General features: G+C 39.2%; 1 protein-coding gene and 1 long non-coding RNA gene across 3 annotated transcripts in view; one reads left to right on the top strand and one right to left on the bottom strand.

The window, feature by feature from the left end:
• Positions 1–2,507: 2,507 nt before the first annotated feature.
• Positions 2,508–10,213, bottom strand: BTF3 (basic transcription factor 3). Of its 2 annotated transcripts, none has more exons than XM_030845556.3 (6): positions 10,071–10,213; positions 9,436–9,504; positions 5,434–5,547; positions 4,912–5,113; positions 3,722–3,778; positions 2,508–2,809 (listed from the first exon to the last, which is right to left on the bottom strand). In XM_030845556.3, the coding sequence occupies exons 2-6, from the start codon at positions 9,502–9,504 to the stop codon at positions 2,763–2,765; spliced, it is 489 nt and encodes a 162-aa protein (XP_030701416.1). In that variant the 5' UTR covers positions 10,071–10,213; the 3' UTR covers positions 2,508–2,762. The 2 variants fall into 2 exon arrangements, with proteins under 2 accessions (XP_030701416.1, XP_030701398.1); XM_030845538.3 differs by lacking the exon at positions 10,071–10,213 and adding an exon at positions 9,833–10,046.
• A 70-nt stretch (positions 10,214–10,283) lies between these two features.
• Positions 10,284–26,833, top strand: part of LOC132597073 (uncharacterized) — a 38,765-nt gene continuing 22,215 nt past the window's right edge. Inside the window, exons 1-2 of the long non-coding RNA XR_009563386.1 lie at positions 10,284–10,433; positions 10,854–10,933. This is a non-coding gene — a long non-coding RNA (uncharacterized lncRNA). The remainder of the gene's footprint in view (positions 10,434–10,853; positions 10,934–26,833) is intronic.

The following is a 26,833-nucleotide window of genomic DNA, read 5'->3' as shown; positions in this document are numbered from 1 at the left end:
CTGTCAGTGACCTCTGACCCATTTTTTTTTTTAAACTTGTTTCCAAATTTTAGAATGTAGCTTTCTGCCCTTACAACACAGGGTTATAATGCGGATGACACAAGTGTACTCCAGGCGGGTTAGTTCAACAAATAAAGAGTATTAATCCTTAGAATCCTCAGTTCATAATCGATGTCCATCTCTTCATTAGGGTAACCCTGGTTCAGATCCAGCTGAAAGTAAGTTGGGGGCTAGTCTTCAAAGCAGTGGACAACAGCCAGCAAATTGGGACAACAGCCAAAAGATCAACCAGACTAGAATCATCTGCCCCTCCAGCCTGCCAGGACCTGAAATTCTTTCCAGTAGGTACTGAGATCAAAACAGCAGACCTGGGTTTGAATCTCGCTCTACCACTTAAGGGGTATGTTTTAAGGGTTTCCTTATCTGCATAATGTGGCTCTTTGGGGGAGATTGTTATGACAATCAGTAAGATGATATAAAATGAGTTATACAGTGCTTAATAAACACAGGAATTGTGGGCAACTTAAGAAAAATTATAAGGATATGGTAGATTATATTATTGTTTTAAAAAAAATCTGCTATCTTGCTCCGGGGGAGGATTATACTTCCCCAATCCTCATGGCCATCAGACTTGACTACGTATGTGACTTGCTCTGGCTGCCGAAATTTAATGATGTGTATCACTTCCCAGCGTAAGTCTGAAGAGCCAGCTGACTGTTTGCCATCTCTTTTCCTTGTCCTGAGACTGGAAATGTTCTGATTAGAGGCTGTCCTTGAAGTAAAGTGGAGCCCAGCCACAGGCAAACCACAAACATCAAGCCTGACGAACAAATCTCTGTAGCAACTAAAGTTTCTAGTCATTTCTAACTGTAGCATAACCCTGCCTACCTTGATACTGAAAATGTTACAGGAAAAACCTTTCTTACCAGTCTATTGCCACCAACACACACCACCAGATCCTTTAAATAATGGACCAAAGAAATATTTTTAGAGGTCGTTGGGAGAAAAAAAAGTCTCTAAGCACAGGCAAAACAGGACTAACCTTAGCCAGCAGCCTAGAAATCTATTGCACTTCTCTATTTAGTCCCTTTCCTATACAGATCTAAGGCAAATAACTATCAGGATATTCAGACAGCGGCCATCTTCACATGCTCAAGTCAGCCTCTGTCACTGCAATCTGTTGGGATGAGTTGAGAACATCTCTAATTGTGCTGCTCAAAGGAAGCATCACCAGTGGAAATGCACTAGCATCACCTGGGAGCTTATCAGATATGCAAATCCTCAGGCCCTACTCCAAGCCTTCCAAACCCCCTGCCCTCCAGGTAAGCCACTCCACTTGCCTTGGCCAGTTACATACAAGAAGTGATACTTGTATCACTTTAAGAGCCAGCAGGTGACCCACCATCTTCTCACTCTGCCAGGAAACTGAGTGTCCCAAATAGTGGTTGCTCCATCAGTCTGGGACCTGGAGTGAGTATGTAGCACAGCCCAACCTAACCCACAGTAGTCTGGAGACATGTACTTGTTTCCTAATTTTGTAAACCACTGAGACTTTAGTCCTGCTTACTGTAGCAGTATACCTTAACAGAACTGATATACATCCTTCGAAGAAAATAATACAATGTTAAGATGTGCAAATATTTTTTGCACAGCATCTCATTTTTGAGTTAACAGTTAACTTTTAGATATAGCTGTATAGTACCTTCAAAAGGTACTCTCCAATTAGTATGAAAACTTAAATGAATTCTTATTATTGCAAGCAGAACCTAAGGCATTATGATTGCTAATACAATTTTTTAAAAGTAGCCCTACATTGAGAAAATTTTCTGGGGTAATGGAACTGTTCAGTATTCTGACTCTGGTGGCAGTCATATTACGTGTTAAAATTCTTACAACTGTATACACGCATGTCAATATTAGTTAACTTAAAAAGTAACAAAAACAATTTTAAAGAAAAAAGTAGTCCTATTCATTTAAAGTGTTATCACTTAAGGAAGATAAGGTGACATTCCTAACACAAACACTACATTTTTTCAGGTATCTTAGAGAATACACTACACAGAATGGAGTTAAGAGATTAATAACTACTTTAACTTTTTTGATGTAACCTCGGTTATATCTACAAAATGGAGTTACTAGTCCCTACTTCATAGATTGAGAATTAAATGAGAGAAAATTAAGTGCTATAATACATAAACGGCACTCAGTGTATGTTTACAATATAGACAATATTAAGAGAAAAAAACTCCTTGCTTACCCACGAAGGAATATACTAGTCTCATAATTACACCCATCACAAACTATGGAAGCTCTGAGGCCTGCTGGAGAAAGAAGTTTTCAGACATAAGAACTTTAAACCACCTTTGATACTTATACTGTCATTTTAAATCTTTAATCAGATTCCATCCATGATTACCAGTCATATTACATGCCATGATTAGCTTTCTATAAACAATTTTGCTTTCTGTGTAGAAATCAGTATCAATGAAATAAAATATAAAACCGTATACTAAGCAAAGAACTTTATTAATCTTTGTTTCAAACTTTATTCCCAGGCTTCCTCAGCTTAATTAGCTGCAAAGAATGAATTGTATATAAGCAAAAACTGAAAAGAGCTGCAGTGTCCAGGGGCTTGGCTTAAAAATATTAGAGATCTAGATTTTATCAGATCCATAAACAAAATTTTAAAAAGCAGTCATAATATAAAATAGCAGCTCCCAGTAACTTCTTCAAGATTTATCTTCTTCAGAAGTTGACTCAATTCAGTTTGCTTCATTTTTGGAAGCCTCATCAAAATTCTCCACAAGATCTAGGAAAAGGAACAACAAAAAAAAAAAGTAAAAACTCAGAAAAAAAAGCCAAGTCTATAAAAATAATCATCAGGTCTTAAAAAGAAGATAGGGAAATGCTCTCAAAATATATCCTACAGTTAAATTAGGATATAAATTTAGACACCTGTTTTTATTTCTAATGAGACCACTACTCATTTGGCATATTTTGAAGTGTATATTTTGGCATATAATTAATACAAGGGAAAGAGGAAAATTATTAACTTGCCAATGACATAAATATAATGCTTAAAGAATATGTATATGTCCCACCCATTCCTGCCCCATTCCAAGAATTACAGTTAAGTAATATTAGTCATATGGGGGACAGAATCAAAGAATACCATGACACACAATTTGAAGTTTTCCTGGATTCCTGAGGATACCTGTCTATGCAATGTGGAAATATTTCTGAGTCTAGGGAGTCTACTGCCCAATATCTGTTTTACAGCAAAATAAATTATCCAGTAACAGAAAAATGCCTCATGATTGCCAAAGGAGTTTTTCTGCTGATTTCAGAATGATTATATAGAAGATATTTCTACAACTTCTCCATGCCTTCTCATACATTTATGGATCTCAAAGTAGGAAACGAGGGTCATTTGTGATCTGCAAGTACCTATTATATTTAGGTTACTACACACGTATCTATTTACACAATATTTAAGGTTAGATACCTTCTTGGGATCCCAAACAGAGAAAAATCAAGCCTACAAACCTAAATCCCAGGTGACTAACACTGCATTATTTTTCTCATTCTCCCTTTGCCCCACTTTACCCTATTTCACATACCTCCCCAGCCCCTGGCCTAAGGTAATCTTTCCTATAGTACAAAGATTCTTCATTCTCCCTTGCTAAGATTCTCTAGTTTAACCACAAGTGAAAGTTCCTACCTGGAACTTCATCATCATCGTCCTCTCCAGTAGCAAGTGGTGCTTTTCCATCCACAGCTGTGAAAGGAAATATAAATGTTCAATGAACACTAACCAAAAGAACAACAGGTGAATGGTCAAGTGTTGTTACAACTTATGCTTATGGTGACATTTGGGATTTCTTTTACAGTACTAGCAATAGCATGATAGTCTGACGTCTACAAATGAGCTAGAATACTAGTACCAGCCAACACACCAAATTCCAAACCCATTCTCCTTTCAATCCCTCTCACCTACAACATGGTACAGGTAAACCCACATACCAAAAAACCTTTACTGAAGTGAAAATAAAATAATCAAAAAATTAAAAGTACCTTTGACTGGTAAGCCTCCACTTTCCTTTTATTACACAAGAAAGTGAACTACACTTGACAGCTGAGACCTCACAGTACTAGCACTGTACAATTTTCAGTGGAATCCTTCAAAAGCCTACCTCTGAAAGCCTAAGACTTTCTAGAACCTCTTAGGCCTTTCGGCATGACAAAACAAACAAACAAACAAAAAACAGCCACACACACAAATTGATTAAAGCAGATGGAGCAAACCTCAAGAAAAACATGGATGACTAAACAGCAGACCATATAATAAACCTGTCTCACTTCTACATTTCCATTCCTCAAAATTTTAATCAGAGAGCTTCAGCATAAAGTAGCTATACCCTGATATACACCTATTCAACCACACAATTTTCTGCCCCGAACAAAATCCTTATTACAGTATAATTAAAAACACCAGAATAGCAGGAGGCCAATTCTTAAAGACTATTGGTAATACCAGCTGAATTTGTACAACTGAAGAAGTTTAATAATTTGTAATGTATTTAAATATATTTCAACTGTCAGTTATTTTAAAAAAAAAGGCGCAAATTAACATTTTCATCATTTCCAGCTAATAAAGGTACAATTTTTAGTCTCTGATCCAAAACAGAAAGCTAGTAGAAAACAAACATTTCACTTAAGCAAGTATAATGATCAAAGCATATTACAACACACTAAAAACACCTGCTTAAAATCAGTATAAAAATTGATGTTTCTTAGAGGAAAGTCTGCATTTCCAAATTTAAAAATATTCATATCCACCGTGCACCCTAAATCTTAGAAATCTACTGACAACTCAGTAACCCTGGGCAAAACTGCTACTAGGAAACTCACATTGTTTGGGCAGAGCTTCAGCCAGTCTCCTTAAACTGGTCAGACTGTCTGCGCCAAGCTGGTTTAAGATGCTGGGGAGCATTTCTGTCAGCTGCTTTGTCTCAGCATGGCCTGTAATGGTGAAAGTGTTTGCTGCCAGAGATGCCTGAACTTTAGGGTTGTTAAAGTGGATCACTGTTCCTTGGTTTGTGAACATATTCACCTAAAAAGAAAAAAAAAATTGTTAAATTAGCAACACTCATCAAAATCCCTTTAAAACCAAACACTGTATTAAGCAAAAGCTGAAGTCTGGCTAAGTAACATAGTATGTCACCATAATGCACAAGCAAAATTCTGCCTGAAATGGAAAGTGCAATCTAATCCCTTTTACACTTAGCAATCTCCCTGATACTAGAATAGAAACATATTTTAGAGAGAGATGAAATTCTCTGTTGGCAGTAGTCAAAAAAATCATTTAACGCACAAACATTAAAGTTTTCAATCAAGTCTTATTTTTGTAAAGAAATAAAATCTGACACTTACCTCTTCAATACCAGAGATATTGTTTACCCCTAACTTCTTTAAAGAGAACTGAAGTTTTTTGTCGTCTGCTGTGGCTGTTCTATGAACCACCTTCTTCTTTCTGCGAGCAGTTCCCTAAAGTGGGGAGAAAAGGAAAGAACACAGCATATGTTTATACCACAAGAGTCATTTTCAATTGGACAGTTTCTAATTCCTTTCTGACCTCTCAATCTGTGTAAGAAAACTACCATAACCACAAACTTTTATGCAGTGAGTAGGCATATTAAGGCACCGATGGAAGCCAAAAGAAGACAATGAAAGGAATTGTCTAAAAATCCTTCACAGGGCTTCCCTGGTGGCACAGTGGTTGAGAGTCCGCCTGCCGATGCAGGGGACACGGGTTCGTGCCGAGTCCGGGAAGATCTCACATGCCATGGAGCGGCTAGGCCCCTGAGCCATGGCCGCTGAGCCTGCGCGTCCGGAGCCTGTGCTCTGCAACGGGAGAGGCCACAGCAGTGAGAGGCCCGCATACCACAAAAAATAAATAAATAAAAATCCTTCATAACTTCTAAGCTTCTAGTTTTGTCAGATATAAAGAAATGATCTTTTCAGAGTTCTACTTTTTACGTTATCTGCTCTATACGTGAGCATGTGCCAACCTAAATTAAGCCTCATTTAGAAACTCCATATCCAGAACCATTAACCTTTTCTGTTTCGATATTAAAGAAAAATCAACATCCATTAATATTCATAGACAAGATACCATAAGACACAAATATGTCTATATATAGACTTCTACAGCAACCAATAGTAAAATCTGAAGTAAAATCTATCTTACCTAGCAGGTCCCTACACTATCTGCCCTGCCCCTCTATGCCACTCTTGACACTCCACCTTCTATCACACATGTAAACTCATCTTCAGACAAATAAACCTCTTTGCTGTTCCTTAAAAAGGCCAAACAGAGGGGCTTCCCTGGTGGCGCAGCAGTTGAGAGTCTGCCTGCTAATGCAGGGGACACGGGTTCGAGCCCTGGTCTGGGAGGATCCCACATGCCGCAGAGCAACTAGGCCCGTGAGCCACAACTACTGAGCCTGCATGTTTGGAGCCTGTGCTCCGCAACAAGAGAGGCCGCGATAGTGAGAGGCCCGCGCACCGCGATGAAGAGTGGCCCCCACTTGCCGCAACTAGAGAAAGCCCTTGCACAGAAACGAAGACCCAACACAGCAAAAATAAATAAATTAATTAATAAACTCCTACCCCCAACATCTTCTTAAAAAAAAAAAAAAAATGGCCAAACAGGAGCCTTCGCATATACTGCTCCCTTCTTCCCCTAACATCTGCATGGCTCCCTACCTCACTACAGATCTCCGTTCTTATGTCACCATATTGGAGTGGCCTTCCCCAACTACCCAATGAAAAATAGTAATTCCCACATTCATTTTCTATCTATCCAGGTTTATTTTTCTTCATAACACTTGTAAGAAATATATTTTATTGTCTTTCCTCACTAGAACGTAAGGTCCTCGAGGGCTTCGATTCTGTTTATTGCTACAGACCTAGTATTGAGTACGGTATCTGATTCATTGAAAGCACACGTCTTAATGAATGAACAGAATACAGGCTTCAGGAAAACTTGTCTCTTGTACATATATGCCAAATCTCCAATCTCCCTCTTCTCAAAACTCTTTAATGACACTCTCATGGACTCTCTCATATAGACTAATCCATTCATGCAGCACATAAGGCTCTTCATGGAAAGGCTATCACCCACTGACTTCACCTTCCCCCAACCTCCACACCAATTCCTATTCATCCTTTTAAAATCCTGCTAAAGCCATCATCTCTTCTGTGCCTTCCCTAAACTGCCATTAACACCCCCAAACCAAATCATTCCCATCTCTGTATTTTGAAAATGCTTCTGTTCCACTATGTATATTACACTGCGAAAAGGGGTTTTTGTTTCATTTTGTTTTTTTTTTAAGATGCCTATCTCCCCTACTAGCATTAAAGTCCCCCTCTAAGGACTTTAAACTTCTTAAATTTTATACTCTCAGGATCCAGCAATAGTAAAGGCTTAAACAAATCATAGTTTAAGTGAAAAAAATATCAATAGCTACAAAAAATACTGGTTACCAAACACCCCCAAAAACCTTTAATAAAGATCATCTTGAAGCGATGTAGATACCGGGTTTCCAAAGAATCCTCTCTAAAACACATTCCAAAGAACTACTATAAGATTCTAAAAACAAAACCAGCCCACATTCTACAGGTTTCATACACTTTACACTCAATTTTTACTGAAATAAAGGGCTTTCATAGCATTTACCTAAAAAGTACCTAACGCTTTCAGATTTCTCTAAGGCAACACTAACTCATCTAATTTCAATTTCCAAAGTAGGTTTCTTAAAACGTGAAGAAAATGTTTCCGTATTACAATGACAGAAATAGTTCCTACATTAACTAAACAAAGTTTAATCCTTCATCAGCCTTAAGAATCCTAGAAAACCTTGACTTTCCTTTACCCTAGAATGATGTCACTCACAAGTTAAAGACTAATGATCAGCGTAACAACAAAAAGAAGGCACACAAGCACATTATTCAAATGACTCCTTCTGAAACCTGCACTGAAAGGAATGATAGTTAAAAATACCAATATAAGAGCACCCAAACACTGACCCACAAGGAATATGAGTTTTCCTGGCACCTGAAGGCCACACCTAGCTTATAACAATTGCTAAAAAGGACAAGAAATACCTACTGCTGTTAATGGGTAGGTGTAGATCTTGAAAACCAGCTTGGGGGCATGGGGGGAATCAGGATACTTTCACTTCTGGCAAAATCCAGTAACTAACACATATACATCTTATTACTTAAGTCTAAGTGCAAGTTTTGGCTATTTTGCAGTAGACTGTACTTGAAGGTAAACGCTTGAAGTGAGAAAAACTAATAGATAATAAACTTGAAGCATGGAAGCTTTACAAGTTTTACCAAGTAAAGACACGCTCTGTTTCAACACGCTACCACACCTTGTTAAATACTAGGAATGTGCTAACACAAGATAAAATACAACTAGGTAGACCTCTGCTAGAGTGCACATCTGACTTAAGCAAATTAGAGAACCTAAAACTTACCAAGTTCAAAAAAGAATCCCCTTGAAGGGGACCAACAGCCACCAGGAAAGATCAATTAAACAAAAACCGATCATTTAAAAACCCACCCGTCAATCACTCTCATTCCCTCAGTTTCAGTGTAATTACAAAGCAAAAATGGAATGGTATCTGCTCAGGTAATATTTCCAAATCCACAGTCATTGCTCTTAAATTTAAAAAATGTACCTATAAGAATGACATCTTCAAACATCCTAGAAAATACACAACTACCCTGGGTTGTATTTAGCGAAGAAAAGATTACAAAAGGTCTTAATTTACAGGAGGCATGAACTTCTAACTTACAAGAGGCATGAACTTCCAACTATTAAGTACCACAATTATCCACAACCATAAACTAAAGTTGAAAAGATAGTTGAAACTTGGATCCAGTTAGCTTAGTTATTAAAAAAATAAAATAAAAATCAAGCACTGACTGTATACAACTTAGATTATAAAGCCAATGACAAGACAAGTCAAGGGTATTAAGGGTCACGTGATGATCTAACCAAAATGACATTTTCTTTCTAATTAAATTAGGAAACACTTCTGTTCTACTTAAAATACTGTAACACTGAAAACATCTACATAAAAGCAGTTTGCAGTTTAAGTGCTCTCTTTGTCTCTTCGCTTGCATTTTTTTCTTCTAATTTACAACCTACACGTCTCACTGATACACTACACTGTACACCTAATTTAATCCCTTGCCACTCCCTTCATAACGATTTGCAAGCTCTGTGAAATGCCCTCTAGAGACAAAGTGACAAGCCAATTCTATTAAAAATACAAAGGAGAAAAAAACCTAAACCATAAAACTTCAAAAAAAAAAAAAAAAAACCCCAAACCCAAAACCCCCAACGCTAGTAAAACTTACTTTCCCACCAATGCGCACTTGTGCCTGCAGTTTGGCGAGTTTCTCCTGGTTCATGATAGTTTCTTTCATCTAGAAAAACAGGAAACCCTCAGCGAGGAAAGATCTAGTTCACTCTAGCATTCCACGCTCGTTATTTCCCAAGACACCAGCGGAATAAACGTCCTACACAGGCCGAGGCCTGGATCCCGAATCCACCCCGCCAAGCTCCCGAACTTCAGTTCTGAGGGAGCCCAAAGAGCACCCGCTTTCCTACCCCTCCCCCGCTCTTTAAAGGCCCAGAAAAAGGGCTCTAACCCACAGCTGGTCAGCGCCTCCCACCCCCCGGCCCCGGCCTGGCCTTGCCTCGGCCTAGCCAGGGCCTGCCCGGCCCGGCCACTTTCCGCAAGCCTCGCGGTACCTGAGGCTCCTGTCCTCGGGTTCCGCCGCGAGGTGGAGGAAGAGACGGCGTCGCCTCGCCCCCAGGGCAGCCGCCCCTGGCCCGACCTCGACCCCGAGAGTCAGCCTGAGTGGGTGCGCCTGTCCGTCGCATCGCCTTCCTCTCCTCAGCCCTGTCCCTCCCTGTCTCGCTCCTTCCGGGCACTTCCCGCCCCCGTTCCCGTCCTCCTCCCACGCCGGCGTCCAAAGCCTTTTTGTACCTTGTTGGAGCGGAAATGGGGCCGCGCGGGGGACTAGGGTTGGCGCTCAGGGGGGTCTCGGGCAGACCAGCTGAGATAAGGCGCACACACGCGGGGACGCAAGATGGCAGCTAGAGGGAAGCCGGAAGTGACGCAACGCCACTTCCTCTAAAAGTCAGGAAACGGACTTCGCCGCGAGCTCAGCGGCTGGCTGCGCACGCGCGGCCTCCGGTCGCCGCGTTTGTGACAGTCTCCCGTCCTCTCGTGGTCCAGCGCTGGCAGGGTGGAGACTGAACGAAAGACTGGGCTGGAAGCACCGCGAGTGACCCTGGGAAAGGCTGTGGAAGGGTCAGAGAGCACGGTTCTTTGCACAGTTAGGGTTGAGTAAGTCGGTCCTGTCTCAGGGCCCCTATCCCCAAGTTCTTCATCCTCAGAAGAAAGGGCCTGTTCACGTTTGCGGAAACGATCGGGGAGCCTAGAGTGTGCTCACCCCTCCATTCGCTGGGAGGTGTAGATTGTAGCGATCATCGGAATGTTTTCGAATTTCCCCTTTGGCCCGAATGAGCCTTTACCAAGACGTTTTGTAAAAAACGAAGCTAATTTAGCTTTCACAGATTAGGTGGTTTGGTTGGTTGCGGGACCATGGTTCAGAATTTCTGGGGAGCGTGTTCAGAATGCAGACCTGAGCCCCACCTCTCAGCGACTCAGTCTGACTGGAGATGGGACCAGGTAGTCTGCATTTTAGCAGGTGGCTAACCACCTTAGACCCGTGACCGTGATTACCTTATTTCTTTTGTGTCTTAGACAAAAAGTGGACTCCTTGATACCAGTTGGTATGGATTTGACAATTAGCGATTCACAGTTGAACAAACTTTACCTCTTAGGTGAGTAATTCAATCAAAGGAGAATTTGTGTCCGGTGTGTTTGGGGAGGCTAAACTGATGTGAGTTAAAATTTTCTAAACACTAGGACAAGCTTTAAGACAATCTTAAAACAACCGATATTAAAAATGGCAATTTAAATCAGAATGCTTCCTGATCAGCCTTTTTGTGTCTTAGCTATGAAAAGCGTTTGCATATTAAAAAGTGAGTCGGAAATCTAAGCTAGAGACAATACAGTTTACATAAAGCAAGAAAACTTGTCTAGGTGCAGATTTCTCCCCAATTAAGATTAATGTTTTTGTTTTTGAATACTTATCTAATGTGAATTTGTTAGGATTGTGACCTCTTTAGGAAAATAACTGATGAGGACCGCTGTGTTGCTTTTTAGGATACTTGTAATAGTTGATACTTTCTCAAAAAACAATGTTGCTTCTATTATTAAATATGAGTCAAGTTTATTACAGAAAAGGGAGTTTGTACTATTAGGCTCTGGGGGTCACTGTTTTAACAATAAGGGTCAAAATGACTGTGCTGTAGGAATATTACAAAATATATAGAAATACCCCTCTTTTTGAAAGTATATCTTTGTTCAGGAACAATTTTCCCCCCTTCCTCCATGTTATACTGATGGCATTTGAAACTTCCTAGTCCTGTGAGGTTTTCTGAGTATTTGCATAAACACAGGTTTCTACTTAAGTAACCGGCCACCTGATTTTCTTCACCTGTTTTCAGGAAATGTTCCAGGTTTTAACTTTCCTTTGGTTTCACTTTACTCTTGTTCTTTTGTAATTTTTAAAACTTTCATTGTGTTGAAATCATGAGAGATTCCCTAATAGTACGAAAAGAAAATTTTGATTCTGACTCCTGGTTATTTTGTGAGTGGTCAGGAAATTCTGATTCTGCTAATATTTACATACCAGTCTTTTAAAAGAAATAACTGAAGGGATTCCTCCCCCACCCCCTGAGAAAATAGCTACTAAGTTGCCATCTTAGCTCAGTGATGGCAAAAGAGTAACTCACATTACCATTTCCTATGTGCTCCCAATGTCTATGACAAATATGGTTAGCTGGCTCCCACACTTTACTACTGAGCTTGAACAAACCTAAGAATCATTTACTCAGCACTCAACCTGGCCTTTGTCAATAGAGCAAGTAGGCAAGAAAGGGGAAATGTGCAGTCCCCCTTGGTTTATGGTTTATGGTCTAATTAACGTCCATGAATTGTTTTCACCTCTCAGTTGGACTTGATTCTGCTTCAGTAAGAGCTAAAATATATATTTTATATTATGTTTATTTCTTAAGAGCCCCATTCTGACCCACACAAGAGGTATTGGAGATCACTGAGTATAAATGTTCCTGTACTTTTTTTTTCCGGTACGCGGGCCTCTTACTGTTGTGGCCTCTCCGGTTGCGGAGCACAGACTCCGGACGCACAGGCTCAGCGGCCATGGCTCACAGGCCTAGGCGCTCCGCGGCATGTGGGATCTTCCCGGACTGGGGCACGAACTCGTGTCCCCTGCATCAGCAGGCGGACTCTCAACCACTGTGCCACCAGGGAAGCCCTCCTGTGCTTTTAGTTGCTTCATTTTCTGGCCCCTTGACTGATAGCCACAATGGATTTTTTTTTTCTTTTATGTTTCTAAACCTTCTTAAACTCTTCTTCTAGCATCCCCACCTTTATAAAGTTAACATCTATACTTCATCTAGCTCTTAGTTTAAGTGTCTAAGGAAAGCTTTCTCTGACATCCCCAACACCATTAAGTTACATCCATCATACTCATTTCTTTTAAAGGAATGAGCTATTTTTTTAATCAATTTTATTTTACTATAAATTTATTTTTGGCTGTGTTAGATCTTCATTGCCGCACGCGTGCTTTCTGTAGTTGCAGTGAGCGGGGGCTACTCTTAGTTGTGGTGCGCTGGCTTCTCATTGCGGTGGCTTCTCTTGTTGCGGGGCACAGTCTGTAGGCACGCAGGCTTCAGTAGTTGTGGCTCCTGGGCTCTAGAGAGCAGGCTCAGTAGCTGTGGCGCACAGGCTTAGTTGCTCCACAGCATGTGGGATCTCCCTGGATCAGGGCTCAAACCCATGTCCCCTTCATTGGTAGGCAGATTCTTAACCACAGCGCCACTAGGGAAGTCCCCATCATACTCATTTTAGTTGTGGTATTTTATTAAATGGAAAAGGAGAGGTTGATAATTTTGTTGAGTTGATGGAGAATTGAGAATTGTTGAACTAGGAGTCTTCATAACAATTTTCTACTGGGTTAATATTGAGTGTTGGCTCCTTGATTGTTGAATTCTCACAGAAATCTTATGAGATAGGTACTTTCCATATTAGTGGTGAGGGAACTGAGGCTTAGAGAGTTAAAGGTGTGAAAATAGACACACTCAATCTCATCTTCCCTCCACCAAGTCTATCCATCTATATGCATCTGAACCTATAGATATTGCCTTCCCTCCTGTTACACATGAAAGAAATAGTCTCTCTACTTGTTTATTTCATTCAGGACCTTGGTTCTTCTGTTATTGTTTCCCTCCTATATCTCTTTTCCCCTTTTCAACTAGATCATTCTGCCAGTGCACTGAATATGCCTTAGTATCAGGTATCTTAAAAGAGAGCAAAACAAAAAAAATTTTGACTTCTATTCCCCTCCAGCCACTACTTAATTTTTGCACTCCTCTTTATAGCAAAATTTCTCCCCAAATTGTCTAAACCTCCATCTTGGCAAATCCAGAGACAAATTCTTAGTTCTCATTTTAGGCAGTATTTGACATACTTGGCCCTTCCACATTTTTGAAACATTTTCTTCTCTAAGTTTCCAGAATATCTCACCTCCTGGTTTCCTTTTACTTTACTGGCATCTCTTCAGTCTACTTTGCTTTATCTTCTTCCTCCAACTTCTAAATATTAGAGATGCTCACATCTTAGTCCTATGTTCTTTTCTATCTGTATTCTCCCTAAATGGTTTCATCTTATCCCATGACTGTAAATATTATCTTCATTTTGATAAGTCCTCAAATTATAATTCCAACTTTTTTTTTTTTTTTTTTTTTTTGGTGGTACGCGGGCCTCTCACTGCCGTGGCCTCTCCTGCTGCGGAGCACAGGCTCCAGACGCGCAGGCTCAGCGGCCGTGGCTCACGGGCCCAGCCGCTCCGTGGCATGTGGGATCCTCCCGGACCGGGGCACGAACCCACATCCCCTGCATCGGCAGGCGGACTCTCAACCACTGCGCCACCAGGGAAGCCCTATAATTCCAACTTTTTGAACATCAGACTGAATATTCTTTTTACATTATTACAGAAAACTTCAGGTACATAAAAATAAAAATAATATAACGAACCTCCATAGGTTCGTCACCCAAGCATCAACAATTATTAATATGTAGACTCATTATTCTTAATATGGTAGGGTGATTATTTTTCATTTTTGATGTTGACATATTTGCAGACCTTTATTCCATATATACTTTAGATTTTGTTCAATTATTTAAAATTTTTAAATTGGGATTGATTGTGTAGATTAATTTGGGAAGCTTATTTATCTTTACTCATTATTGTATGAGTCTGCATTCAGTTGCTGGAAATAGATCTGGCTATTTTAAATATATAGGGATTTAATATGGGGAATTGGTGTTTAGAAACTTGTTTAAAGGGCTGGAGGAGTGGACTGTCAGAAATGAGTCCCAGGATAATACTGCCAAACTGGGCAGTTAAGGGAGCTACTACCACTGTCTCCACCCATCAGGATGATGGAGAATCAGGACCCCACAACTGGAGTTATTGATGTTAAGAACACACTACGGTAGCTACAATTCAAGAATAAACAAGTACTCAAAGCAAATGACTGCTTTAGAAAGCTGTTGCAAAAAAAAAAAAGAAAGTTCTTGCAGAAAATAGTAAATATTATCTTCATCTCCATGATGCCTACCAACCAAAAAACAAAGTAGCAGGAAGAAGGCTTTTGCCTTACTTCTACCTTCCAAATTTTACTTAAATGTACGTATCTAATTGGCAGAAATCATTTACCTCTAGAACCCTAACTGCATGTCTGGAAATGTATTGATAGTATTTAACTTTTTAAGATTTATAGGATAAGGAAGCAAGCTTGAAAGAAGTTTGAATGAATGCTGAATCTTCACATTCATGAATGTAGTGCAAAATATTTTTCAACTGTTTTACATATTTCAATAGAGAAAACTTTCTGAAGATCTTGTACATTCTTTGTTAGCTGGATTCCCAGATATATTATACTTTTTTTTTTAATCTCTCCTATTTCAGATATTGCAAATATCTTCTCCTGGTCTGTTAAATTTGTCTGTAGTACCCTGGTTGAACTAAATCATTAATTTTTGACCCCAAGGTGATCAGCCATCAAGTTACAGAAAACATGAGCAACAGAAAAAACATGTTAAATTATTCCACAGAAGGCAGTCAACAAAATTCAGGTTACAGGAAATGACAGCACAATTAATCTGGCATCAACAAATAAATTTTAAGGGAGAAAAAAGGAGAAAGGGGCTTCTTTAGTTAAAAAGAGGCCTAAGAGACATAGCCAAAAAAAAAAAAAAAAGAAAAACCAGGCAGAGCTAGAGCGTTTAGGGATGCACACGCTTAGATGATGAAAAGGAGATTGTCAGAAACATCAGGATAGTAGCTATTCTTGGGAGGAGAAGAAGGGTTGTAATTGGGAGGAGACACATGGAACATTGCTAGGGTGGTGAGCAAGGGTCTCTCTATTCTGACCTGTTAGTGGTATGCAGTTTTCTGTATTTTCTATACTTAACAATAAAAGTTTTTTAAAAGGACATAATACAACATATATAATACAAAGTTATGTGCATATTTAAGGTCATATTTCAACACTAGAGTGGTGTGGTGTAAAGAGAAATGTATATTTGGGCTTTGTCCCAGGTTTCTGGGCCACAGCTCCTAACACCCTTAGAGTGTTAAAAGTGTCTTCTGTATGCTAATGAGATGACTAGTGTGCTGTGGCCCCTGAAGATAGCTTCAGGTTGGGTCAGGTTGCCACAAAAGATCAAGACAGGATTAAAGGGTTGAGGGTTGTAACTTTCAGTCCCATCCCTCCCCCTTCCCCACCCCTCCCCCTGCCCCCAAACCTCCAAGGAGGGGAGAGGGCATAGAGGTTGAGTTTAATCACCGATGGCCTGGCCGATATTTTACTCTATCATGCGTATGTAATGAAACCTCTATAAAAACTCCTAAACAAGAGGGTTTGGAGAGCTTCCAGGCTGGTGAACACATCCAGGTGCTGGGAGGGTAACACAGCTAAGAGAGAGCATAGAGACTCCAGAAATCACCCTTCCGCATACCATGCCCTATGCATCTCTTACATTCGGCTGTTCCTGGGTAGTATCCTTTATAATAAACCAGCAATCATAGGTAAAGTATTTTCCTGAGTTGTGTGAACCACTCTAGCAAATTTCTGGATTTGAAGGTCATGGGAACCCCCGAATTATAGCCAGTTGGTCAGAAGTAAGGGTGGCCAAGGACTTGGGACTGGCCTCTGAAGTGGGGGCAGTTTTGTGGGACTGATCCCCTTTAACCAGTGGCATTTAATGCTAACTCCAGGTAGATAGTGTCTTCATCAAATTGAATTATTGGACACCCAGTTGGTATCCAGAGAATCGGAGAATTGGATATTGGTGTAAAAAACAAAACAAAACCAACCACTCGAACAGGTACCTTTTTGGGGGAGGAGAATAGGAGTGAAGATAAGAGAAGAAGAATACATGAGATGCCTGGCATGGATTGAAGATGACTGTGCTAACAGTGGCTAATGTTTATATAGCTTTTACATTAGACATTGTTCTTAGTGCTTTATGTATATTAATCCATTGGATCCTATGAAGTAGGTACTATTACTCCCATTTTACAGAAACAGAAAACTGAGACACAGAAAATGTTAAGTAATTTACCTAAGGCCACAGTGCCGTAAGTGGCAAGGGTGAAATATGAACACAGGCAGGCAGCTCCACAATCTGTGCCCATATCTATTATACCGTGCTACTGACTACTAGGGAATATGATTATCTCAACTCTGTACCTGATACCCAACAAAAGTATATTCAATTGCACACTCATTATCTCTACCTAGATGACTAATAGACTTCCCAAATATACCACATCTAAGCCAGAACAATATTTCCCATCCACTATTAAATCAACACTAAGAGTCAACTCTTTCCTTTTTTTCCTATAACCTCCCATATCAAATCCATCAGCAAATGTTATCGGTCCTACCTCCAAAATATATCCCAACTTTGACCACAGACCATATTTACTGTTTCCAGCCTAATCCAAGCCACCATCACTCTCCTGGGCTACTACTATAACAGCCTCCCAACTTGCCTCGCTGTCCCCACTTTGCCACCTGCAGCTCATGCTCCACACAGCAGACAGTTTTTTTTTACAAAGTAGATATTATTCCCCTGCTTATAGCATTCTGATGGCTGCCCATTGCATTCAGAAGAAAATCTAGACTCTACTATGACCTTCAAAACCACACATAACCTGCCCTTAACTACTTCTCATATTTTATATCCTATTACTCTTCTTAAAGCATCTTCCATATTTAGGCTACTCAGAGTACACAACAACAACAAAAAGTTTCCTTGACCTTCATTTTTATTTTGGAAAATAAAATAATAGGGTCAAAATATTAGGAATGATGAGTTTATCTCAGTCTCGGGGAAGTAGTCATGTAAAGTAACATTTGAACTGACCACTCCCCAACCTCAGTTGTCATCAACTTCCTTAGTCGTAAGTTTGAGGTAGTTTGTTATATAGTATTATTGTGGCACTAGTGGACAAATACAATGGCAACAATTAGTGCTCTATGCTGTTGTGATATTGTGGTTTATAATAAATGTAAATTTGGTCTCAGTCGTCAATTCTGGCACAGAGCTCCTAAAACCCTTGGATTTTCCTAAGTGATAAGAGCAATTAGTGTGTCTTTTGATTTTCATAACAAACCCCTTTCAACCATACCTGAGTTTATGTTAATGAGATAACTTTTGGAAGAAGTTCGTTGGGGGGGTGAGGGGTTATTGCCAGGGGAACCAACCTTGATTAGAGGGTTGTAATTTAGCCCCACCCTCTGAGGAGGGGAGGGGCTGGAGATTGAGTTCAGTCACCAGTGGCTGATGATGGAACCAATCATGCCTATGTAATAAAGCCTCTATAAAAAACCCAAAAGGAGAGTTTGGAGAGCTTCCCGGTTGGTGAATACATGGAGGTGTGGGGAGAGTGGCACACCCAGAGAGGGCATGGATGCTCCACACCCCTTCCCACATACTTTGCCCTATACATCTCTTCCACCTGGCTGTTCCTGTTTGTATGTCCTTTTATAATAAACCGGTGATCTAGTAAGTACATTATTCTCCTAAGTTCTGTGAGTTACTCTAGCAAATTAATCAAACCTGGTAGCCTCCAATCAATAGCCAGTAGCTCAGAAGAGCAGGTAACAACTTGGACTTGTGATTGGCATCTAAAAGGGGTGGGCAGTCTTGGAGGACTGAGCTCTTAACCAGTGGGATCTGACAGTAGTGTCAGAATTGAGTTACATTGTAGGACACCTGATCATTGTCCGCTGAGAATTGAGGAATTGCTTGGTAGTGATGGAAAACACACTGGAGCTGTCCATCCTGTTCCCTTACTGTTAGCTCTCAGTTTGGCCACATGTAATCCATTTTGAGTTTATTTGTGTGTATGGTATTAGGGAGTGTTCTAATTTCATTCTTTTACATGTAGCTGTCCAATTTTCCCAGCACCACTTATTGAAGAGACTGTCTTTTTCTCCATTGTATATCCTTGCCTCCTTTGTCATAGACTAGTTGATCATAGGTGCGTGGGTTTATCTCTGGGCTTTCTATCCTGTTCCATTGATCGATGTTTCTGTTTTTGTGCCAGTACCATATTGTCTTGATTACTATAGCTTTGTAGTATAGTCTGAAGTCAGGGAGTCTGATTCCTCCAGCTCCATTTTTTTTCCCTCAAGACTGCTTTGGCTATTCGGGGTCTTTTGTGTCTCCATACAAATTTTAAGATTTTTTGTTCTAGTTCTATAAAAAATGCCATTGGTAGTTTGATAGGGATTGCACTGAATCTGTAGATTGCTTTGGGTAGTATAGTCATTTTCACAATATTGATTCTTCCAATCCAAGAACATGGTATATCTCTCCATCTGTTTGTTTCATCTTTAATTTCTTTCAACAGTGTCTTATAGTTTTCTGCATACAGGTCTTTTGTCTCCCTAGGTAGGTTTATTCCTAGGTATTTTATTCCTTTTGTTGCAGTGGTAAATGGGAGTGTTTCCTTAATGTCTCTTTCAGATTTTCATCATTAGTGTATAGGAATGCAAGAGATTTCTGCGCATTAATTTTTGTATCCTGCAACTTTACCAAATTCATTGATTCACTCTAGTAATTTTCTGGTGGCATTTTTAGGATTCTCTATGTATAGTATCATGTCATCTGCAAACAGTGACAGTTTTACTTCTTCTTTTCCAATTTGTATTCCTTTTATTTCTTTTTCTTCTCTGATTGCTGTGGCTAGGACTTCCAAAACTATGTTGAATAATAGTGACGAGAGTGGACATCCTTGTCTTGTTCCTGATCTTAGAGGAAATGCTTTCTGTTTTTCACCATTGAGAATGATGTTTGCTGTGGGTTTGTCATATATGGTCTTTATTTTGTTGAGGTAGGTTCCCTCTATGCCCACTTTCTGGAGTGTTTTTATCATAAATGGGTGTTGAATTTTGTCAAAAGCTTTTTCTGCATCTACTGAGATCATATGGTTTTTATTCTTCAGTTTGTTAATACGGTGTATCACATTGATTGATTTGTGTATATCGAAGAATCCTTGCATCCCTGGGATAAATCCCACTTGATCATGGTGTATGATCCTTTTAATGTGTTGTTGGATTCTGTTTGCTAGTGTTTTGTTGAAGATTTTTGCGTCTATATTCATGCATGATGTTGGTCTGTAATTTTCTTTTTTTGTAGTATCTTTGTATGGTTTGGATATCAGGGTGATGGTGGCTTCATAGCATGTGTTTGGGAGTGTTCCTTCCTCTGCAATTTTTTGGAAGGCTTGAGAAGGATGGGTGTTAGCTCTTCTCTAAATGTTTGATAGAATTCACCTGTGAAGCCATCTGGTCCTGGACTTTTGTTTGTTGGAAGATTTTTAATCACAGTTTCAATTTCATTACTTGTGATTGGTCTGTTCATATTTTCTATTTCTTCCTGGTTCAGTCTTGGAAGGTTATACCTTTCTAAGAATTTGTCCATTTCTTCCAGGTTGTCCATTTTATTGGCATAGAGCTGCTTGTAGTAGTTTCTTAGGATACTTTGTATTTCTGCAGTGTCTGTTGTAACTTCTTTTTCATTTCTAATTTTATTGATTTGAATCCTCTCCCTCTTTTTCTTGATGAGTCTGGCTAATGGTTGATCAATTTTATCTTCTCAAAGAACCAGCTTTTAGTTTTATTGATCTTTGCTATTGTTTTCTTTGTTTCTATTTCACTTATTTCTGCTCTGATCTTTATGATTTCTTTCCTTCTGCTAACTTTGGGTTTTGTTTGCTCTTCTTTCTCCAGTTCCTTTAGGTGTAAGGTTAGATTATTTATTTGAGACTTTTCTTGTTTCTTGAGGTAGGCTTGTATAGCTATAAACTTCCCTCTTAGAACTGCTTTTGCTGCCTCCCATAAGTTTTGGATCGTCGTGTTTTCATTATCATTTGTCTCTAGGTATTTTTTGATTTCCTCTTTGATTTTTTCAGTGATCTCTTGGTTATTTAGTAACGTATTGTTTAGCCTCCATGTGTTTGTGTTTTTTACATTTTTTTCCCTGTAATTCATTTCTAATCTCATAGCATTGTGGTCGGAAAAGATGCTTGATATGATTTCAATTTTCTTCAATTACTGAGGCTTGATTTGTGATTTATTTATTTTTAAATTTATTTTAAATATATTAAGTTATTTTTAATTTATGGTTAGTACTTTTTTCTTCTTAAGAATTTTACTCACCCCATACTCTCCTTTGTTTCTTGCAGTTTTTGCTTTCACAGTTAGCTCTATGACCCATCTCTAATTTTTAGCTATGATGTAAGGTAGAGATCAAGGTTGAGGTTGGGTTTTTTTTGTCTGTTTGTTTTTTTCCTCACGTGGATTCTAGAAAGACCCTTGGTAAAAGACCAGAAAGAAAAGTTTTGAATTGGACTCTGGGCCTAGCTCAGCAGAAACAAGTAGTTGAGGTCTCTCTGCATAAGGATTATATAACGTAAATTAGTAAAATAAAGTGGATCATTATACCTTAGAAGGTTCTACTAAACCTGACACAGTGGTATTAAAATGGTAGGTGGAGCAGTCATAATTCTTTTGGCTTTTCTAGATCCTCTCTCTCATAGGATTTTATTGATTCATTTGCAAAAATAAGATCATTAAATCAAAATCTAAAATAATACCAAGGTCTAGCCTGTAGCACTGCTTTAGGAAAAAGAAAAAGCACCTATAGAATAATATATATATTTTATGCTATAAAATGTAACTCAGGAGGTAGAGAGTAATAGTTTTCAGTCTCCTGTAGTTTTACAGAATTCAAAATTTAAATGTTAAACTCCCTCATTATTTTCTTTCGGCATACAGTCTGTTTTGAGCTGAGATCTGCTGAACACATGAAGAGAATGACATTTGCATTAAAATCTAGTTAAATTATAACCATGGTCTGTGCTTTTAAGTATAATGGCTGATTTTCAGACTTGGTACATCACTGTTGTTTCAAACAAAACAACAAAACCAGGATCAAAATGAAGCCCTACCCACTAGATGACTTAACATATAAGATGTAACCTAAACAAAAATTGCCCTGTTGCCTGTTTAGCAAAATCTCAATTATGAGACTTCTTCCCACCTTCTTAACAGCTGTTGAAGATACAGGCACTTGCAATATGGTCATATGGCCTTTTGTTCTTTTGTCTTTTTTTCTTCTTCTGATGCTGTACTGGCTTATTTTTTCAAATACGTTTTTAGGCTCTCCTTCTCTCCTGGTCCTTAGACTTTCTCCAGGACTACCTGCTTTTTCTGTCTCTTCTCCAGAGAGTCCAGTCATTTTCTGAGCCTCCACAATCGAGTCTCTGCTGACTTTTGAATTTGTATCACACACCCTGGCCCCTTGTTCCCAAGTCCATATCTTCAGATGTCTCCTGAATCCATTTGGATGTCCTCAAGGGCAGTGTATCTCAACGTAAATCATCCTAGTGAATTAAATCTCCTTAACCATCCTGTTTTTTTACTACCAGTTACTAAGGCTGATAAAATGATATACTACAGGCTGTGGCTTCACCTCTTATTAGCTGGTCTGCTGTTCCATGATTTCTGTCCACAGAGAAATGGACAATGTTAACTGATTGTGCACCCAGAGAATTTTAAACCATCTTTTGTTGTATCTTTGCCTTATGAATTTCAATGTATTTATTTTATTTTTTAATTTTTAAAAACTTTTTGAGAGGAAAGCATTTGGGAGTAAGGTTGTTGAAAATCAAGAATTCACTAAAGTTCAGATTACTGAGTACAGGACTATTAAATGGAATACTCATGAGGAATACGGAACGGCTTTAGTACTAGTGAATGCACTGATTAGAACCTTACAAGCAAATTCCAAAATATATTAGCCAATATACTATAGTCCAATTAAAATATATATTTGTATTTGCATACTTTGTAATAAAATTGTCAAAATCAGTTTCACCTTCTGTTTATCTGTCATAAATTAGCAATAGACATTTGTCATGGAGGTCAGAGTAGTATTTCATAAGTATAGATTCATGTTTATTGCTTTTCAGTGTGTAGTACCTTAATGATACATAGTTCATCATAAGCGAGCTGATAATAACAGAATGTCACCTAATTAATTTATGAATATTTACATATATGGCAAACATTGTGAAGGTGCCAGCATAAAGGAAATAAAATACATTCTTTCAGATAAATAATAATTCACAATTTAACCAAGAAATTGCAAGTGGCACCAAAAATACTGCTTCAGGATTAGTGTCTGAGATTCAAAACAGTACCCAGCAAGAACTGTAACAGTTTCTCTGAGAGTGGAGTTTAAGAAACAGGTGATGGGTCAAGGCCCCAGGCAGGGAAAGCAGATTTGTATGAGGAACTGAAGAAGGATCCCTGGTCTCTGGACAGTCATTGAATGAGGGAACAGGGCAGAATTGGGTTAGTAAATGAAAAAAAAACCTTCTGATTGCTAGTGACAGAGACTTGACTCCAGTTGGCCTAAGCCACAAAAGACACCTGAAGGTCCAGGGGCTCAGATAGCTTCAGGCATGACTGGATTAAGTTCTCAGTGATATCACTTAATGCTGTCTGTCTCCTTTGGTTCTCTGGCTCTGCTTTCTGCTGGGTTGGTTTTATCCTCAGCTAGGCTTTCCCCAGGTATGGCAAAGAGAGACCCCAGCAGCTTTGAGCTTACAACCTGACATATGTAACCCCTACAGAGAAATATCTCCTCTGTTCCAGCAAAAGTCCCAGAATTAACTCTGGCTTTGTTGAAGTGACATGTTCACTGCTGGCCAGGCCTGGGTCACCTACCACCACTAGAATCAGGGAATGGGATTATGGCTCCAAAAGGAAGAGAGTGATTCTGTTAAAAAAAAAAGATGTACAGTAACTTGAGGTGGGAAAAAAACAAGAGGGGACAGGAGGACAAGATAAGAATGTGAATAAACCCATTCTTATTTTCAAATTTTGGCTACAATTCATCTTGGCAAACCAACAGCAAAATGTTTTCGTGCCAAAATGTTTAGGTGGCTTTAATTCAGAGTTTCACAACTTTTAAAAAATTATCATTCACTAAAGAACTTTAAAGGCATTGTTTTGCCTACTCACTTCCCTATGAAATTTTAATACCACAGGTATACTGTATATCTGTTTATGTAGTATATGTATATCTGGAAGAGTAAGTATAAAGGAAGTATATAGGAAGAGTAAGTATAAAGCCTCCTCTTTTTATCCAGTGCAGTATGAACAACAAAATTTTAAGTTAAAATTTTAGTTAAATTGACAATCAAAGCCATTAACCTTTATAACTGTAATTGCTGTGTAACTTTTAATATAATTTATTTGCTTATGTACTGTAATGTATCAAATTATACATAGATATTGGCAATTTTTAGAAGTACATGGTAATAATAACAGTGTAATCAATTTAAAAACAAATCATTCAAAATGGTTTTTTTTTCAGCGAAAGAAAAACAATTGAAAAAAATTAAGTTTCCTAAACACTAACTTTTGCTTAATATGAGAAAATGGCTTTTAACCTAGTTGGATGTTAGATATTTATTCAACTGTTGTTGACAGTTTTTCTTTTCAGCACTTGATATAGTTAATGGGTTGACTAACTTTTGTAGAATTAAATAGTAAAAAGAAACCATTTTTATTTACTTCTCAAAGTTCAAGTCACACACAAAGCCCACACAGGCAGTATGCCCAAGGCAGCCAATGGCAGTCAATAGCACATGCAGGCCACCTCTTACTATGTGACTTCGAGACTGAGCTATCAATCAAGAGAAAGTCCTCCAATCACAGCCATCTATTTGGCATAGTTTTGCAGTACGGATATAGCATACATTTACGTACCTTCCATGCCAACAGCAATGCTGCTCATGTGATGCCCGAGAAAGGTCAACAAGAGGAATAAAATACTAAGGAATACGATTTTGCTGGGTAGGGTTGAACTTTGGAGGGTCAGAAATCATTGTACAGTAATATTATTTTTCACCCACCCCCACCCTTTCTTGAATCAGTTTTCACCCCCTTGATGGCACTATCACTCCCTCTGAGCGTGAGTACTAACAGGTAGCTTAAAGAGCAACTTTTCCTCCTCACAAGGAGCTGAACTCTGTCTTCTAGTAAAGTTTACGTATTGGTTCTAATTTTCCCATACCAAACAGATTTAATCTCTCTTTCATATGAGAGATCCTCAAATATTTGGAAACAGAAATTATATTCCCAACATACTGAAAGGCTCCTCTAAGCATTTCCTTTCTGAGGCTAAACTGAACCACAGGTTCCTTGAACTGGCACTCATTTGACTCAGTTCCCCTGTTGCATTAGGTATCCTTTAGGGGCAGACGCTATGCCTTGTTTCCCAAGCTGGTTGCTCTGTTGGGATCCACTCCAATCTCTTCTTAAAATGAGGTATCTATATCTGAACACAGTATCTGATAGAGTTAAGGAAGGCTATCTCTTCCCCTGTTTTGGGTGGTACTCCTCTATAGACTAAGATTATACCAGGGCAACCTGGCTGATGCCTACCAAGTCATGAACTGAAATCCTGAAGCCTTTCTGCACAGGTGCTGCTGATATGCTGAATTCCTCCTCCATTTAGTTCTAGTTTTCTGAGAACTACGTGTGCTTTGCGTTCACACCTGCTGCATTTAATTATGTTAGACTCTTCCCTATACTCAATCATGTTGAGACATTTGAAGATTCCAATTTGGTTATCCAACTCATTGTCCTTAATTAGTTATACTTGCTTTTCTAAATAGGTTTTTCATAAAGGTTAATAAGAACAGAAAGTCAGTATGAGGAAGAAAAAAGAAGCACATTTTCTAGTCCCTAGAGCTACTGTATGTGCTGAGACTGAGCACATGAAGTTTGTATCTAGGCTTCTTCCTGAAGGGGACGTTTGCATTCCTCCTTCACGCATCTCCCACTTCAGGGAGGGAAGGGGATCTAAAAGGGCCATCTCAGGAGTTCCCACATACTGACTTTTCCAAAGTAAAATATACTTAGCACCTGAGATCTAATGACCTAATATCAGTCAATGTCTCTTGTAAATTGAAAACATTATTGGAGTAATAGAATCTTATAAAAATACAAAATATGGTCCTTTTCAAGCCCATAATACATGAAATATTTTATCATTTTGGCCATATTAACATATGTTAACAATGTGACATCAAACACCGAGTCAATCAACAGCATAATTTTGGAGGAAAAAAGACCTTGCTACTGATACTCTCTATAGTGAAGGCAAAAGAGTGTTTCTGACTTGAATTATTTGGAGATTTGGCCCAATCCTTGGCTCAGCAAGAGTAGACCTGGCTTATGAGAGTTAATTCATACCATTTGGAGGCTAAAACAGTTATAAAGCTGCTTTGGAATGTCCTAAATTGTGCCTAAGAGACCTGTTTTTGACAGATGTGTTCATGTAATCCAGTCCATTGGCATATGGAATTTTTATGTACAAGCTAGTGCAAAAGTTTCAACATGTAACTTTTATTAGTGCTTCCACTGGCATGGGGAGACAGATGGTATACACATTGCTGGCAGAAGCAAGCTTTGCAGTTGGCCTTACAAGCCTGACTTTTCTTGGTTACTTAGGTCACTTAACTTCACTCCCCCTCACCGCCGCCGCATGCACCTCCTGCCTGGAGTCCTCTATAGGAATTCTCGCCTAATTGCTTGACTTAAGATTTCCCTTCTTCCCACCCATTCCTTGGCCCAGATCCCCACCTCCTCTGTCTGTTTGCCCCCTCCAGCTGGTCCAGGGTGAGATCTGGAGGCTGAGGTTGGGAAGAACACACCCCCACTGTTGTTCTCAGCCCCCATCAACCCCTAACGTTAGTCTTGGCAGTATCCAGCCCATTTCCCCCACGTTGACCCCAAACTCCCCCTCTCTTTAAGTCTCAGCACCAGCAATGAAATGCCCAGTTGAGCAAGAGCTACAGATTAATCTGTCCCAGATATTCCTAAAGAAAAACTGGCGTTAGGGGAAATGTCTTCCCTTCTACTCTGAAGTACCTACATGAAATAGCACCAGAGGGGCACTCAGGATGGAGCCTTTTTCCTTTTTCAGTCCCTACCATC

This window comes from Globicephala melas, chromosome 3 (assembly GCF_963455315.2).
Source record: "Globicephala melas chromosome 3, mGloMel1.2, whole genome shotgun sequence".
NCBI classification, from domain to species: domain Eukaryota; kingdom Metazoa; phylum Chordata; class Mammalia; order Artiodactyla; family Delphinidae; genus Globicephala; species Globicephala melas.
Note: the sequence above shows the minus strand (reverse complement) of the source record. Positions and strands in the feature narration are given on the sequence as shown.